Source organism: Ambystoma mexicanum, chromosome 4p (assembly GCF_040938575.1).
Source record: "Ambystoma mexicanum isolate Mex_15411 chromosome 4p, UKY_AmexF1_1, whole genome shotgun sequence".
NCBI lineage: Eukaryota > Metazoa > Chordata > Amphibia > Caudata > Ambystomatidae > Ambystoma > Ambystoma mexicanum.
The window spans coordinates 107,608,600-107,627,260 of record NC_090927.1 but is presented as its reverse complement, the minus strand read 5'-3'; the positions used below and the strand labels follow the sequence as shown (position 1 = coordinate 107,627,260).

General features: G+C 43.8%; 1 protein-coding gene across 1 annotated transcript in view; it reads left to right on the top strand.

Moving 5' to 3' along the window:
• Positions 1-18,661, top strand: part of SLC30A3 (solute carrier family 30 member 3) — an 85,478-nt gene that overhangs the window by 27,722 nt on the left and 39,095 nt on the right. The window contains exons 2-4 of the mRNA XM_069605128.1: positions 319-465; positions 1,229-1,382; positions 16,431-16,650. Of these exons, the coding sequence (XP_069461229.1) occupies positions 319-465; positions 1,229-1,382; positions 16,431-16,650 (521 nt within the window). The remainder of the gene's footprint in view (positions 1-318; positions 466-1,228; positions 1,383-16,430; positions 16,651-18,661) is intronic.

Here is an 18,661-nt window from a genome sequence, read left to right as displayed (position 1 = left end):
CTCAGCAAATGTTGGTTTGTGGGATTTCGAATTTCAATTATTGCTATCTTCAATGCATTACTTCACATCCACTGCAGGGGTATTCATGTTTGTAGATGTATGGATGACATATGTGACCCGGAATATCACTCTAAAGAACCTAAGAATCTCTGACCTGGAATATCACTCTAAAGAACTTAAGAATCTCTGATGTTTTCTGAACTGGCTAGGACTCTGGGTGAACCTTAACTATATGAAGGCATTTGATAGGCATATTTGAGGTTGGTTCGCTATGTAAATGTAGTGTTGGCATTCATATGGGTTCTCTGTGTTTTACAGGGGGGTACCTGGCTCACAGCTTGGCCATCATGACGGACGCTGCTCATCTGTTGACGGACTTGGGCAGCATGTGTGTCAGTTTGTTTTCGCTCTGGGTCTCCACTCGTCCTCCGACCAAGACAATGAACTTCGGCTGGCATCGATCCGGTAGGAAACTCGATCGAGTTGTCATTGAGATCAGTTCCTATTTAGAAGAAAAAAATCAATGTCAATTTCCAATTAAGGGTGGGAGTTAAGCTACAGAACAGGACCACGCTAGTAGCGAGAAGTCCCGGCCAATTGGTGCTTCCATCTGAAATTCCGCTGGGTTAGCAACAGTAATATGGTTGCCTCTTCTGTTGTGAAGTAGTTGTTGCCTAGCCTTTTTGTGATCTACTGGTGACCTATTCTTTCGGAGAAGCTCCAAGATACTATATTTTACACACTTGTGAAAGCGAAGATATTGGCACAAGAGTTGTCTCTTTCGATAGGTCATTCCTCAGTGGATAGCGCGACATATTGCCCAATTCTCCATATTTTCTTATCCTCAAACATTCTTTCTCTGGCTTCTAGCAATTGCTCACATATCTGCCGCACTTGGTCATCCTCTATAATTTCGATCCGTTTTTGTCCTAGAAATTGGCTACAGTGTGGAAGCTCCACTTAGACAAAGTTTAAGAGTATAAGCCCGATGGGTACATTAAGTAATTAACATGTTCTATAAAGGAGATAACCAATTTTCAACCTTCCTCCCACTTTTTATTTCAACTATATCAATTAGACTGAAATGTAACAAATTAAACTGCTTTTCTAAAATACTAAAAATGTACATAAGGCTTATTACAGTCTGGCCCATTCAAAGAAGCTGAGAAATAAATGGAGGACTTCTCTCACACTTGTACATTTCTCTTTTTTGGGTGATGTCTCGAAGAGATTCTTGGCGCCCTCGCATCGGTGCTTTCTATTTGGATCGTGACTGGCATTCTGGTGTACCTCGCCACGGTACGGATCATCAATAACGACTTTGAGATCGATGGACACGTCATGCTCATCACGTCCGGCTGTGCCGTAGGAGTCAACTTCATGTGAGTCCATTTTTCTTGTAGTTAGAAGAATCGGGAATTGGGTGAGCATTCCTTACCAGCACTGAATTTGTTGAGCCAACACAAATGAGAATCATTTGGGGTTCTCAAAATGACAAAGAAATATGCAAATAATCTCATTTGGAATCTGATATATGTAAATGACTGATACATATTCATGTAGGGAAAATCATATTGGATTTTAATGATCAGTGGGTAGATGATCATCCCATCTCTCAGATAGTGTTTCAAGATTTCAGCATCACATAGGCACCTTCCCCCAAGTCAGCAGGCCTGGCTTGGGATCTGTGCATCGCCTGTGGACGCAGAGAGGGACCACTAGGCACTGAACCGGAACTAACCTGGATCTCGGGACCTGCAGCCAGAGCCTGAAATTCTATCAGTGGAACAGGAGACGGGTCAGAGCTGAGACTGAAAAGCTACACCTGGATCCTTGGGCCTTGTGGTGGGCCTGGTGACCCAGAGCCAAGTCTGAGCTGGTACTCATCCAGGTCTGTCTTATCTAAGCAGCATCTGGGGACCCACAGACACCATACACATGGTCTGATCATTGTCTCGGGGGCACGGGCAAAGATAATTCCTAGTGTGCACATTGGGTGTCTGGGAGGTGCCAGGGACATGGCTGAAGGGGTACTGCAGGAAATGCCCAGTGGGTGCCTTGGAGGTGGCCAGGACATGGCCGCAGGCCATTCACTGGGCTAAATTATCAGAACGCATGGCAGCAGGCCATGTTCAGTGGGCACCCTTGGGTTCCTCGAGAAGTCCACGAGATGGGCACAGTAGGTTTGTTGCAACTCTCTTGGAGGTGCCTTGGGCCTGGCTGAGGACCATGCCTCAGGCGAAGTGGCCACTGGGAATATATCATAAAAAGGTTTAAGCACAGTTATAGTTAAGCTTCTGTAGTAAATCCGTAGAAATTCACTTATAACACCCGAAAGGCTGTAAACATCAACATAATACAAATGTCCCATTCATGGTTCCAAAAGCAGCCATAACTGGGTCACCACCATGCACTGGCCATTACACCGCACATGGCATTGCAAATAGTCTGCATGCACCCACAGTTCCTAAAGGTTCAGGAAGAAAAGGATATGGAAAAACAGCGGCTCCCTGGGCTGCTTATGTGGACCTTGACATTTGTTTCAATGGCCAAAACAAAAGAAAGCGCACATTCTCCCTAACCATTATTTTCAGGAGGCTGTTTTCCTTGTAAATTAAATCAACACGTGCCGTCATGGGGAGTGCATGGCAGTGGCTGAGTTATGGTTGCTTGAGGAACCTTTACTGGTGAATATCGGTCGCTTCGATATTTTGTGCTGCAGCCATAGTGTTTCTCCAACTGCGGTGCTTTTAATAACCATATAATGTACCTCAACATATGCATCTCTCTACCTCTCTATCTATATCTATATTCACTGAAAAAACTTTGTTACAGGGACGTTATGGTTAAGTTGCACTAATAAAAACCTTTTAAAGTTAATGAAAAAACTTTGTTAAAGGGACGTTATGGTTAAGTTGCACTAATAAAAACCTTTTACATTTAATGAAAAAACTTTGTTAAAGGGACGTTATGGTTAAGTTGCACTAATAAAAACCTTTTAAATTTAATGAAAAAACTTTGTTAAAGGTACGTTATGGTTAAGTTGCACTAATAAAAACCTTTTAAATTTAATGAAAAAACTTTGTTAAAGGAACGTTATGGTTAAGTTGCAGTAATAAAAACCTTTTAAATTTAATGAAAAAACTTTGTTAAATGGACGTTATGGTTAAGTTGCACTAATAAAAACCTTTTAAAATTAATGAAAAAACTTTGTTAAAGGGACGTTATGGTTACAAGTAAAACCTCCACATGCCACTGCCAAAATAATTTAAGTAGGGGGTGAGGGTTTAAAAAAAAGAAATGGAACAGAGGGTGGGGGGGCAGATGGGAGTGGGAAACACTGGCCGTCAGGCGGCTTGCAACAGGGGCTTTTACCAGCGGTTCAAGCCCATGTTCCTAGCCACCTGATTGGCTGGCTCCCCCGGCCATGGTGCTAATGGACAATTGGATACTAGAGAACAATATAAAAGGACAGAAACAATTTTCTGTCCCAAATACTTTTCTCTAGCATACAATAAGGACCATAAGTGATGGACCTTTATAACTATCCACAGTCTCCACAGTCCCTTTTCGAGGCCATGGATCATTAAAAGACCTGTATGGCACGTGGGCACAGTCACACAGGGCAGACCTTCTACCCTTTTTAGTTTTATATTTGTAACACTCCCTCAATGCCTGCTTTCAGACAGTCACACATTGTCTCGGGAGGATAGCTGAGGGGCAACATGCTCGCCTTGGAAGCAAGGGGACACGGAGCAACACAGGTATGATCCCCGGATCAGCGCTTAGAAATCTCTGGGTATTAAGTGAATTATAAATAACCAATCATATCATATCATATCCATCCGCCAATCACTTCCAAAAACTGTACATATAACCCTATGACCACATTAAGCTTCCACACAACAACTGTCACTTAATCTTCAAAAAACCTTTTGCATCTACATTTTGGATGCCAAGGTGGGATGCCACTGGCTAACTACCGGAGGAGAGAAGTCCCAATGGTGGGATGCATCTTAACTTTAACATCCCTTTAACAAAGTTTTTTACTGTCAATTTTATAGGTTTTTATAAGTGAAAATGTTTCATGGTGTTACATCACTGTATATAAGTTATTAATAATTTCTCTTTTCATATATATGAAAGAACTATAAACCTCCTTTTAAGAAACATATTTTTTTCAACACCTATTTATATCTGTCGTTATCAGCAGCGCATGCTGGGGATGTAATTCATTGTTCAATTGCCTACGGCATAACGCTCCACCACGATCCCATCCAAAGCAAACCACACCTATTATTCACTGCACCTACCCTGCATCCTAGCTCAGTGTCCACAATACCCTAATAATGTAACCAATGGCCATCGCTCATGGCTTGCAGCCATGGCCAATATCCCAAATCCATGGGGCATGGGCTTCGGCCATGCCTCATTCCCCAATAAGCAAATCATAGTCCACATTTGCGTTTGCCGAGGGCTAAGGTCCACAACCCAGACAAAAAATGTATATCACAAATTTTTATGCTTACATTCTTACACTTTGGAAAAATAAAACACAAAACATATTTCCAAAAACATGCTTTTAGGTCCTTGCTAACGCTCGTCGCGCAAGATTGTTGTAATCTAGTCCACCACTGCAGAAAGTAAACGCAAGCAGAATAGTTTTTCCCATTCAAACCTACCGCTTTGTCCATGCTGCATGCTCCAATAAGCAAATTACAGTACACATTTCTCCTTGCTGACAGCCGGGCCCATTGCCCAGGCACCAATATTATATCACTGTTTTGTGTACTTACATTTTCACACTTTCCAACAAATGAAATACAGGACATATTTGCAAAACCATGCTTTGAAGTTCTTGCTTACCCTCCCCGTGCATATTTGCTGCAGTACCATCCAGCATTTCAACCTGTACCCACAAGCAGAATTTATTTTTCCCATTCAAACCTATCCCAATTTCGAAAGACTTTACCACATAGTCGGTCCCTGGTGGCCATGCCCACTTTAACCCCATTGCTAGTTCCTCGTGGTCATGGGCAGTAGCGAGATTGTCCAGGTCATCGCCTTAGGCCATGACCTGGACAATCTGGCCACTGCCCATGGACACAGGTTATATACCTCAGTCACCAAAGGTATATCACTTTTTTTTTTGTTCCTACATTATGACACTTTAAAAAAAATAACACACGGACACATTTGCAAAACCATGCTTTCAGGCCTTTGGCAATGCTCCTTTCACAAGTTTGCTGCAAATCCATCCATGTTTTATTTTTTGAAAAGTGTTAAAATGTACATACATACAATAGTCATATAACTTAGCCCCCACTTGACAAAATCCATTCAGACTGTGCACAAACATTCAAGGTTGGGTCTATAATCTGTTTCCAAATTTGTCAAACGGCAACAAAGTTATAAGCCATCTAAAAATGTTGAGACCCTCCTCTAATTTAGCCCCCTCTTGACAAATCTCCACCAAACTTTGCATAATCATTTATATCTAGATCAAAAATCTATTTGCAAACCTTTGTGCAGATTCGTCAAATGGCACTACATTTGTAAGCCTTTACAATATTTTGAGATCACCCCTCTAATTTTGCCCCTCTTAACAAAATCCCACCAAACTTTCCAGAACCATTCAGAATCAGGTCTAAAATGACATTCCAAGGTTTCATGCAGTTTCATTGAGTGGCGCTAAAGTTATAAGCCATCCAAGAACTGCTTTTCACCAACGCTGTAATGCACAAACAAGCATAGAGGCCCCCAAACATCTCAGATGTTCGCGAACATCTCAGGACTGCTCCGGACTGTTCGCGGACATCAGAGAAGAAACACGCCATTCTTTGGCTTTTTAAGGCCATATCCCATCGCATCCTCATCACCCCTCACCACCCCAGTGATTGTTTGATAAGTTTGACAAGTGCAATGTTGTGATTGTTAACATGTTTTTACCGCGATGTTCGCGGACAATGGGCGATGTCCACGAATCCAACACGGCTAGCGTTTCCAATCGGACACACCTCACTTTTTTTATTGACCAATCAGCAGGGGCGTCTGATGTCCGCAGACCCCATGCTGCCCTAAGGGCCAATCGGAGGCCCGTCAGTGGACCGAACAGGGAGGTGAGCCTGCGGACCGAACCCAGATAGCACTCTTTTTTTTTACCTACTTTTTGGTCATTTAAAATAAAATGACTGGACGGATTTACACCAAATATACAAAAGTATGCTTTCGGGACCAAGCCGCCTCTCCAGCTGCAAATTTGGTGAAAATCGGTTCAGCGGTTTGGGCTGTAGATGTGAGCAAATGTTTTTCTATTGCGTCTATGGGAAAATCCACACATTTTGGGACCCCCTATAACTCTCCCCCCCGCCTTGACGAAAGCTCACCAAACATTGCAGGATCGATCTGACGGGGACATATACTTTTTTTGCAACATTTCATGAGGTTTTGTCTAGGGGGGAGGGCGAAGTTATGAGCCGCCCAAAAAGTGCTCTTCCTATGGGTTGAGCAATTTAACTATAACGACAGGGCTGCTACTGCAGGCCCCACAATATTATCTGTGATAGAAAGTTGATCCAAAAGAAAACAAGTCAATAACCTTAATTAAGGTAACTAAGTCATTTATTTTGCTTATTTCCCCACGTCCTCAGGCAGGGATGGAATGAAGTTTTTGAAGAACCTTACAGCATTACAGTTTAAATAGCCCCTCCTGGAAGGAGTCAGTTATCTGAGCCTGTCTGCGCACCGGATTTGTAGTTTTGCTCAGTGAGGAGTGCATTAGGCGTTGAACCCCCATGCATTGCAATGTTCATGGTCTAAATGAGGCACTGTGTTACGTGGGGCAGGGGTCAGTGGATGACTAGTTCCCCCTACACAGTTCCCCGCCCGGGACATTTCATGCACTTAATCAAGTGATCAATATTGCTGGATGCACATGTTATAACCCCTCTTCAATTTGTAGTCCTGCCACGTGTGCGGTATGTTGCTTGTGTCCAAAATGTTGGTATGTGGGCAGGTTAGGCATCATTTGTTTCTGCAAGGCACGGTTCCACAATCTGTGCTATTTGTGTGTAGTTTGCTTCTGACCATCATCCCTTCAGATTGGCTGGCAAGGAGTGGCATCTCGGGGAAAACCTTTCTAGGAACTACACCGGTGCTAAGGATGTGTATATCTGATGGAAAAAGGAGAAAGCATACCTTGAGGTGCAGCACTCTGCTCCATTTTTCGGAGTCTGTTTTCTGTGTTGATGACCGTGACGTCATCAACAAGGAAACAGACTCTGAAAATGGAATGCAGCGCCACTCCACGAGGCACGTTTTCCCTTTTGTTTAAAGTTTAACACACCCTTAGCACCCGCATATGAACTACATGGATGATGAGGGGAAACGGGGAAGGGAAGGTGCCGCGGGGAAGGGAAGAGTGTGCTAGCCAGCAGCAGTCAGGCTGCTCAAAACGTGGGTTCATATCAGAGAATTCAGCCAGCACCCCTTTCCAGGGTGCTAATTGTGTGTGAAAATGTTCTATGTAAAGTGCTTTGGCAAAGTGCTATATAAATAACAAATTATTATTGACATCGAAATGGCAGTATAGATGGGTGCTGCATAAAATCCTGCAAAGGCCTTGTGCTGGAGACTGGCATGCAAGCGCTTTTTAGCTTTAGCTGTTAGATTGCGCTGAAGTGCCACCAATAGGCTGAAACTATTGGATTGCATTACAGCGAGGAGAGAGATGTGAGGACGGACACAAAGCTTGTGGGTGGAGTTTGGTTATTTACCCACCCACTGACTGCCCATGGCTATTCCCACCCACTACCTGCCCTTCTCCGTCCAAACCACATCCTCCTGGAATCTCTTTGAGCTAGCTCTATCAAGCAGCAACATCAAACTGTTCTTCTAGTGCTATCTCTGAGGAGTCTGCAATTGCTGCTGCAGATGCACTTCGGATGCAATAAAAATGTCTTAACCAAGTAAGGCATCAACCACTATTTATATCTGTTCCTTGCATTGAATCATGTTTAAAAAATCAATCATTGGCAAAGCCAGCCTTTTTTTTGTATATGTGCCAGTATTAGGTAGGGTTTTACCAGGCGCACGCCCAGATAATCACACCATTTTGCAGCTGTTTTAATCCCATGGCCTGGTAAAACCATTGTGGAAATAGCAGGCAAATATCTATCTCACAAAACACAAGTGTTGGCTCTGCCAATGCTTGTTTTAGACAGCATTTAAACGTAATGTCGTGTTGCTTGCCAGTGGTGTCAAACAGTGAGAGGGAAATAATTGCGTGTAAGACCTTCCCTTCCAATATTTCAAATATGAAAGAAAAGTATATTTTGGTTCAGAAATAAGGACAAACACAATCACCCTGTTGAAATGATCGATTTTTTAAGAAACATATAATTTACTGCTACCAATCTTGGGAAAACTCATATTTTAATTAATTGGAACAATCTTTTTCTAGAAAAAGAAAAGACTGAGAAAATGGGATGTACCGACTTCTTTCAGGGTGGTGATTTTTCTAAAGCATGCATCTGTCATTCCTATAAACATGTTTTTTCTCTAATTGACCGTTGGCAGTGACTTCCTCTTTCTGTAGAAACACATTTCTACATTAACCTGAATTTATTTCCAGAGTCTGTAAACTTGACTTCAAGGAGACCAAGTTCGAAAACGTCGAAAAATACATAATTATTTGAACTCTCAATATTTTCATGTATTTTACCTTTCGGTCACATTGGGGCAAAGTGCTGAACGTGATCAAAAAACGTATTAGAAATGGACGTGCCTCCAAGAAACTCTTTCTGCAAAGTTCCGCCTCCCGCCCAAGCAAAGGCAGTTGATAGAACGTTCCAGAAACGCACCATAGAGCAGTCTTCGTGACGGTGTCGGAATGCCGAGCAGGTAGATGGCCAACAGGCTCCATCTACGACCGAGGGGGTGCAGAAATGGTGAACTAGTCATGCCATGGAGAAAATGACAGCTGCAGTTGAGGAAAGAGAGTCTGATTGCATGGCAGGCTGGCTCCATATCATGCAAAATGCATGAATTTGTTGCAATCCCTGGGCGCTCTGCTTTTCAGGTGGATTTAAGGGTAATCATTGTGGGGATTTTGAGATTACATTTCTGAAATGTTGAACTTGCCCGGGAAGGGAAAAAGGGGGCAGTGTTATAAGGGAATTCACACCAAAAACAGTACCACCAACCAAGTACCTGTCCTTGCCAGGATACTTTCTTTATGGGCTAAAAAACAATGAAGTAGAAGTTGCCTGGCGCAATGCCTGTGGTTATGATTAATTTAAAGCTTTCCATTCATCACTTTTTGTTGTATATTAGAGTTCTGTGACCAAGCCATCGGCCAGACTCTCGGGGTGGGGTGCCTACCGGAGCTGGGGGCAGGGGAGAGGGGTAGAGTACAGGGAGAACCTCCATGCCTTCCCAACTCACAGTACATCTAAATAAAAGGACCAAAGAGGTCTGAACAATCCTCAGGGTTGCTGCTATCACAAAGTAACCATGCATCAGACACACGAGTTAAAAAAAAACGGAAATGCACCAAAATGTCGACCACGAACTGCAAATATGCAGTGGCAACTTGGTGCTTTTCCTTTTACCGACTCCAATTAGAGGTTCTAAGGGTTTCCCCCGGTCTCCTTGGGCGCAGTAACAGGAGTCGGGGGTTGCGGCAGTGTCCCAGCTTACCATTGTGGTAAGCCGGGGACAAGAACATTAAAAAAAAAAAGAAAAATTCCCTGCGGCGTCAGCTTCGACCCACGTAAGTGGGAGAAACTGGCGCCACAGGGATAGCAGAGAGTCGACTGCACACACAGGTACTGTGAGCTCATGTCGGATCCCGAAAAAGGGCGTCCAACTTCTCCTGTGCTGCTGTGGTGCGATGTACTACTGCAGAAAGGAAGTTCCTCCATCCACCTGAATGGTGTGTTTCGTGCGTTGTAGGCAAGCATCTGTCAGTGTTTCTTCTGCTATTTCTTGTAATGTCATCGCTCCTTGCTCTTGCACAGTCTATCACCTGATACACGTGTTCTTCTGTTTCAATGGCGTGTTCTTTCTCTTGTGTGGTGGCCAGGCGGGGGTGGTGAGACAGGTAATCCATGGGGCTGTCCGCACCGGCTCTGTCCGATACCTCGATATTGAAAGATTGCAGCTGCAGCATCCACTTCTCCAAGCATGCTGGGGGGGAGGGACGGGGTGATTGAGGAGCCGAGCCTTTAAAAATGGGTGTTAGGGGCTTATGATCTGTGAATACTTTCACCGGTTGGCCCAGGAGGTAGACTTCTTGGAAATGTCGACATCCCCACAGTATTGCTAAGACATCTTTTCTATGTGTTCATAGGTCTGTTCCATTTTGGTAAAGGCTCGGCTGGCAAAAGTGACTGGGTACACAGTGCCTTCGTGGTCGATTTCAGTCAGCCGGCCCCTAGTCCTACCAGACTGGCATCTAATACTAGCTCTGAGGTACGGTTAGTGTCGAAGAACGCCATCTTGGTGGTGCTGGATGGGGAGACCTTGGTTTGCTGGAAGGCATGTTGGTGGTGTTCGGACCATTCCCTCAGTGTTTCCTTTTGGGTCAGCCTTCTCCGGGGTGTTGCAATGGTTGCTAGGTCTGGGATAAACCTGGCGAAAGTATTCACAGATCACAAGCCCCTTGGCTCGACTCTTCTATAGGTCTTGATTTCTAGAGGACCTCGACCTGAGCAGGATCTTATGTTTGGCTCGATCGGTGCACAAGCCCTCGTTGGCTTTCCCACCACTTTGGATTGATGAAGATTCATTCTAAAATGGCGGCCCATCATGCACGTCCAATTGAATACTCGCTTGGGTGATCATTTACATATGAACATATAGGGCCTCATCAGAGCATTGGCGGTATCCCGGCGGTAAATCTGCCGAGATGTTGCCAAAGCAAATAGTGTTACAGCAACTCAGTCCGGCGCTATAAGCGCCGGATCCCGAGTTGCAGTAAGGCTGTACACTATGTTTTGCTTAACTAATACACTAACCCTTTTAAAGTCGAGAATGAGCTAATAATATGCTTGTAAATCAGTCAATGTATTTCTTTATGTTTCGTTTGTGTTTTTTCCTGTTATACCTTTGAATTATTATCTATTTATCTGGCAGTAACTTTACCAAGTTAATTTTTACACCACCCCTTTGTGTGGAACACCAGGGTGAAGTGTGTTTGAGCATGATTAGTCACATGCCTGACCGGTCCATGTCTACCTCCTTCCTCATGGATTCAAAACTGTAAATAATAATCTAGTGCTATTTAGCCTCGTATATATCATATAATTGAAATACATATTTAGGTGTCTGTTTAGGGCTTACTAGTCCCCATCTACCAAGAGATATACCTATCAAGTAGAGTCCTTTTCTCTCTCACAAGTGGTATCTTTTTTTGAAACAAGGCACGTCACAACAACGAGCATTCGTTCCTATTTACCAAATGAAACACCTATTTTTGTAAAGTTTTTTCTCTAAATACGGCATTTTCTTTTTTGACAATGAGGAGCGCGATCTCATTTTCTGACGCGCACCCACAGGTACTAATTATAAATGATTCCTTGGCTTGGACACGCCTAAATCATATAATTTTGCTTCAAGATATTTTCTATTTGCCTCGCTAAAACAATGAGCACATGAGTTAAACCCATAAGGTTTATCTCATCATATTTGGTCTATGGAAACCCATTCAATCATGGCGTGCACATTAACATCCTTTCTCAATTGCATCCTTGCGGTCACGCTCATGTGACCGCAACGTCACGGCTTTCATTCTCCTTTCTTTCACTTCCGGGTCATTCCCGACAGTGTCCACAGTACGAACGCTCGGTAATTTAACCGGAGATCACATTCAAACTGCTACCATTTATACCAAGGTAAGAAGCCTCACCCCATAGTTTTTGCTAATCGGCACTAACTGTACTGTGTACCTCACAGTGCTCGCATTTCAGAGCCTAATCATGTCTGTTATATACGTGATTAATACTGACACTGCATTCGTATATTGTTTCTATTTAGGGTCTTTCTTACGAACAGCTTTTCTTAACTTCAATATTTGATAACCAGATCTACCCACACTAGTCAAGTGAAACGGGCCACTCAAGTAAGTGCTTTTTTGTATATATCTAGAGATCGTTTTTTTCAAAAATAATAACCCCTACACACCCACCCATTTGTTTAAATATTTCTGAATAAAAAGTGTCACAAACAGGATATATGTAAAACTGGGAATCCACTTTTTCTTTTTAATTAGAGTAATTCTTCTTTTCTTTTTCTTTGATCCTCACTAGGCACCCTTGTAGAACAAAAACACATCCCATCAGTTCAACTGATTCTCTTTCTTTGAATCACTTTCAATTCGATATATTATTTTAAAAAAAACCCTGAAGATCCGCCATACACCAGACGGTGAAACATGTGATGGGTATTTGAATTAGCATTTTTTGAGACCAACTGAATTCTGTGATGCAACAGTGTTTAACAACTATATTGAACTTGGATGGAACTAAAACTAAACCTGTGAAGCAACAGTACTTATATAGTAAACGAATTTGCACTTTTATTTGCCTAGTTAAAACCTGTGATGCAACAGTGTTTGCTTTGTTTGCAATTTATAATTTAAACTATTTCCTGTTTTGAATAAAATCAAGGCTAAGACTATAGAACTAACATGTGGCTTATCTTTATTTCTGCAAAAGATTTTGACATTATCGTTTGAAATACATACATTTTTTTTTGTTAACTGGAAATATAGTCTTTTTCTCTGCAGAGCGCGAAAAACCCTTTACGGTCTAAACATTCAAATACGTTTATTCACTTCCCCTTACAGTCTAGGGGTAATAGACTTTAGTTTCGCTGACCTGCATCTATTTCATATGGACATATTGAGGAGCGCCGGAATCAGCCAAATACTGTCTTTATTAGATGTAAGGCTGTAAGTCCCCATTTTTTAAAGAATCCATAGGACTCTATGGGGCTTGCTGGGCGCTATTACCATGGTGAAATTTGCCCCACGATAATAGCCCAGCAAATGGGCGGAAACTCACCAGATTTACCTCCAGCTCAAAACTCAAGGTTGGGTGGAGCGGTAATACGGTGGTAATAGCGTTACCGCCACACTTTTGCTGCTCTGTCCAGCTTATGACGAGGCCCATAGTCTATTGCATTTCACCAAGGTGCCACTGATGACTACCTAAATATTTTAAAAGAAAATCCATGCTACCTAAGAAAAAGAGCCTAGCTCCTCTTGCTCAAGTCACCTCCACTCAGTGCGCTAAAGGATACTGAGTGCTCTTAAATGACCCTGGGGAACAGATTGGTCCAATAATTCATCGTTCATCCCACACTCTTTTAGAACGAGCAATTTGAAAGGCAAACCCCATAGTACAGCCTAAGTGATTTTGAGTTATTGAACCGCATCCTAACTGAAGCTCTAACAGACCATTAGCAATGAGGATCTGTGAGGATGAGGACCTGTGAGGATGAAAGAAGCAAATACCCTTGAGGACCTATTCCTCAGTTCCAGTCCTCACAGCACTGCAGAGTTTTGAAGGAGCAAGCAGGACACTATTTGACTTTCGCCCACATTACTTCTTCCCTTCTTTCAAGCACTTTCACTGCTGGGCAGCGTAATATTCTCATCCTCAGGCCTCTTTGACCCCTTGTTCTTTCCTAACTAATCCACAACATCTCAAATACCACACCAAAGAAAGATTAACAACTAAAGATATTTACACAACATTGAGTAGACTGTGCTGGGGTGCTATTACAAAAGAGTGTGTTAGGTTTACCATTTTACCAGGGCAATAACTAACCCAAAATCAAGTCTTATGGGTACATCACAGGGTTATCCTAGGTCTGCAACCTGCGGCTATCCAATTTTGGACTACGGCTCCCATAATCCTTTGGCACTGACTATGCTGAGTAGGGCTGATGGGAGTTGTAATCCAAAAAATCTGGAGAGCCAAAACCTTGCTCATTGAAAGAGGACCTTGTTTCCCTATTTTAGACTTGAGGGTACGGCAAGTACCTTTAAGTTTGGCATCTAGTTAATTTATTTGGGAACTGCCCAAATAACAGAACGATTGAACAGTCTCTAATGTTTCTCTGCCTCACCGCCAGCTGGACTGCCAATGGTGACCCTCATCAAAAGTCATAACGTTTGATTTTTAGTGATTAATTCATAACTCATTGGGCATCATTAGAGGTTTGGTGGTACACTTGTATATAGGCACGTTATAAATGTCATATCATATTGCTGGTAAATCCGGCGGGATAGCACCAAACGGAATTACTGTTACCGCCGCCTGATCTGCTGGTATTGGATTACAGGTGCCAGTAAGAGTTGAGAAATCCCCATTCCATGGAGTCCCATGGAACTCCATGGGGGATTGCTGTATTAATACCGGCTGTGTTTTGCCGGTGGGGAGCCTGACATACCTCCAGCTCTTGGCTGGATGTAAGTCGGCCACCCCACCGGCAGATTTATAGCTTGCCGGCCCGAAAACCTGCCGGTAAACGGAATTACTGGCACGTTAATTCCGGACCGGCAAACTAATAAGGAGGCTTATTGACTCTACTGTAATCTGTATAAATTGCACAACAAAGCCCTCTCTTTGTGTCATCGAGACTTTTTATCAGAAAAGGTGATCAGATCCTATTTCAAAGGGAGAGCAGCTCTGTTGTGTAAAGTCCTAAGGTCCTCATTCAAAAAATAAACAGGCATGAACCATTATTGCGTGCCATAGGGGTGTGCTAACGGGAAGGGTCCGCGCGATTCGGAGTCATGCAAACCCTTCAGTTACTCCCCTTTTGCGGGCCCGGAGGATTCCTTGGGGATATGCCATATTATAACATGTAGTGGTATCACATGTTGTACTGCTTCTGTGTGGTGGAAGTGATTTGCAATGGACTGCCACAGCCGTGTGCTGGTGACCTCCTCATGCTTTCATTGAAGGCTGCTCCGGCAGATTCGCCCTTATCCGTCTGAGAAAATGTATGCCACAATTGCTCGAGCCAAATTGGATTATTGCAACAACTTGCTTGTTGGAACTTCTGTCAAAAATCTTCACAAACTGCAAGTTGTACAAAATGACGCGGTTTGAAGTATTGCCTCCAATAACCGCAGGCAACACATTTGAGACCATAGGAAGTAGGAAGGCCTTGCATTGGCTTCCGGTGAAGGCAAGAGCGGAATTTAAAGTGCTGTCTATGGTTGGTAATTGCTTAAATGGTCAGGCTCCTAGTTATTTGCTGAAGCATTCAATCTTATAAACCGGCCAATTCCCGCTGGTCCAGTTCTCAAGCTCTGCTTTTCTGTCCCAGAGTTTGCCGAGCAGGGGGCAAGAGGAAATCTCCATTCCCTTGATCCTAATCTTTGGAATGATCAGCCACTTGATATTCGGCTAACATCTAGCTCACTAGGGTTTAGGAAGCAACTCAAAACTCTGTTGTTCGAGAAGTATTAACAACACTAGAATGTTAATCTGGTTGTGATTTGGCCTGTGTTTCTAGTTTTGTGTGGTTTGTTGGTCTTGTTTTATGTGTGGAGCCCTGAGGGCTGTGGCGCCAGATAAGTAAGTAAATAAATAAATAAATGTAATGCTTCACTAAATCCCCATCATAGTGGTTTCAAAGCACAGTGGCTTGTTCAGAGGTTGGCGTATAGGGATCCTGCCCAGGATCGGCAGTCCATAGTCTGCAGAGAAAAGGAAAAGAGAAGGGATAAAGTGGTTCAGGGGAAACACGGGTACGTATAAAACAAACGGGTTGTTAAACGGGGTTGTGACGGGTAAAAGGAGGAAGGATAGTGTTTGCTATTGCTGTTTTGAGCAACATGCACACAAAAATAGATCAGGATCGCAGACATGAGACGGGTCAATTCTCAAGTGTCTGGAAGTGAATATTTACACGCATTGCAGGGATGAACTGGGAACCAGTAGGGGCCCCATATTACACACTTTCAGCAAGCCCAATCTTTTTCCCATGAGAACATTTTGAAATAAAATAGGTTACCACACAGAGGAGGCCTAGGTGTCAGAGGTCTAACGGGAAATCTCCAGAGTTCCCTATAAGCTAGTCCCCCCCTGCCTGATCAAAACCAAGTGATATAGACAACAAGCATGAAATGGGGAGCCTATGGGGTTACTTGTGACGAACAAGGAGATGGGATATCCTGGTTCTTCAATGCCCTTACTGGTTGTTTATAATTTGGAAGAACCTGGCCTTGAGGTGGATTCCCACGAGATTGGGAGACTATTGGTAATGTCAGTGAGGCCGGTCTTGAACAGGTGACGGAAAGTATGACCTTCATGCTTCTGTTGGTGGTATCTAGTTTAATATCGGTCACATCTGATGCTCTGCACAGTAGTTTTCCTAGGGCCCAAATAAATCTTTGGTTAATTTCTTTGCAGAATGGCCTACATCCTCCACCAGTCCACTGCGTTTCACGGGCACAGCCACGGTCCAGAGTACGAGACAATTGAGGATAGTCCCACTAACGGCGACGGCGGATTTTCACTGCATCTCAATCCCCCGGGCAATACCAGCGTGAGAGCCGCCTTCATCCACGTGATCGGAGATTTACTGCAGAGCATTGGAGTACTCATAGCAGCAATCATCATCTACTTCAAGGTGCAGTAATCCCTTGGTGTAGGAGCGAACGCAATGGAGAGACCGAATTCCCATGACAAACCGAGCCATCCTGCTTATGTGTTCTGCTTCCATCCATCAAAGAAAAGTATTTCTGATCACACTATTCATTGTTACGTGGATTTGGTATTAGCACCGTGGCGGGGAGAGCCAGCCAATCAGGTGATTGGCTGGCTTCCCCCCTGCCATCACCCTCCTATCCCCCACTTACCTTATTTCTGCGGTGGCAAGTGCCACCACTGCAGCCGCTCCTTCTCCCCGGCTCCCTCTAGCCACCATGGAAAGGGAAGAGGGACTTCGTATGGAGCCCCGCTTCCCTGTCCATGGTGGCCATCTTGGAAAAGTATTTTCCTTCATTCAAGGGGGCTTTGGCAACCGGGGGTGCTAATAGCTTTAATCCCCCGTTCCAAGAGCCGGACGGGGGTAATGGCCCAGAGCCCTCGTTATCCACCCTTGCTTCGATCGGGCCAATAACTTGGGCTGCCAGGCCGTTTACCCATTCCAGCCCTTGGAATGGGGGACTAACACCATAATATTTACCCACATTACTGTGATTGATTGAAAAATTATCTGGGTCGTTATACAGAGTCATTGAAATCACAATGGCCCAACTTCTTGTGGAAATTATAAATATTGCCTTCATCAGGATCTAAGTGTAGAGCGGTTGGGATCTTGACATCCAGTAGAGAGGTGGCATCAACATCTGTCTTGTCCTCTATTCAGTAACAGTACATTTCCACGAAGGAGCCGGGTAATATTCCAAGTAATGTGTGAATGGAAACTATAACCAATAAACCATTGAACATGAAAGTACAGTGACAAAAGTTAAGCCAAGAAATATAGCTTTGAATACTTCAACTAAGGGCTTGGTGTCACATCAATGGAGGCTGTGGTGAGGGAAGTTGGGGTCAGAGCAGCGTCACTATCAGAAGTGACTGGAAGGTCCAAGTCAAGGGTCTTCAACCTTTGCCTCTCCCAAGGTATTGGACTACAGCTCCCACGGTCATGGAATATTGACTATGCAGGCTAGAGCTGATGAAAGGTGTAGTCCAAAACATCTGGAGAGCCAAAGGCTGCTAGCCCCTGGTCTAGACAGTGAAAGGGGTCTTGCCATTGTAATCAGGAGTTCGCTAGTTAGTGCATAATAAAAAACCACGTAGTTCAGAGAAACACTTGCAAGTTGGAGGATTTGTTTCTTCTGTCCTTCCCAGGGATTCGATTGGTTTGCAATCTCTTCCACCTCCTCGATAGTTACATTAATTAGTGAAAGCATCATGAGAGCAAACAGTTCAACTGTTTCCCATCACCTCACCTCCCCATGTGGTACCACATTTTATTCACAACCCACCCCAGAACACCTTGTTATTAGTGAAGCAACATTTGTGCTGACCACTGGAACTTTAATACACTGCCATTTGTCAGCACCATTGAGAACAGGACACAAGACTGGTGGGAAAGGGGACATTCACACGATACCCATTAGATAATGACCATCGCAGACTTTGTGGTAGATACTTTGAGGGCAGGCCCACTCGTCGGAGCTTAGGAACTTACCGTCTAATTGGTCCTCCCAGAAACGCCACTCCATCCAGTGTTCATTTCACACTGCTGCCTGCCGATGGGCATCAGTGGGCATGTGACCAGCACACTGGTAGAGAGCCACCCTCCCTGCTACCGTGTAGGGTGGCTTGTATGGCTGAGCCCTGTAGTTACATCACCCAGTTCCAGTTGTCTTAATTCCCCTATTACGAATATATCGAGCCCCCTTTGCACATCCCTGTCATTGTGGTCACATGTTTTGAACTGAAACGTTCTCAGATCCAGCCCGCTCCGAGGGATTTCCCTCTATGCGTATTTGTGATTGGGCTATTTTGGTAACCCCTCTCCTTTAGCTAATCATAGAATAATGTGTTGGACCAAGTTTCCATCCAATGTATCGTTTCCCCCCCCCTACCATTCCTGGTGAAATCCTTTATACAGTGCGTCAGTGGCT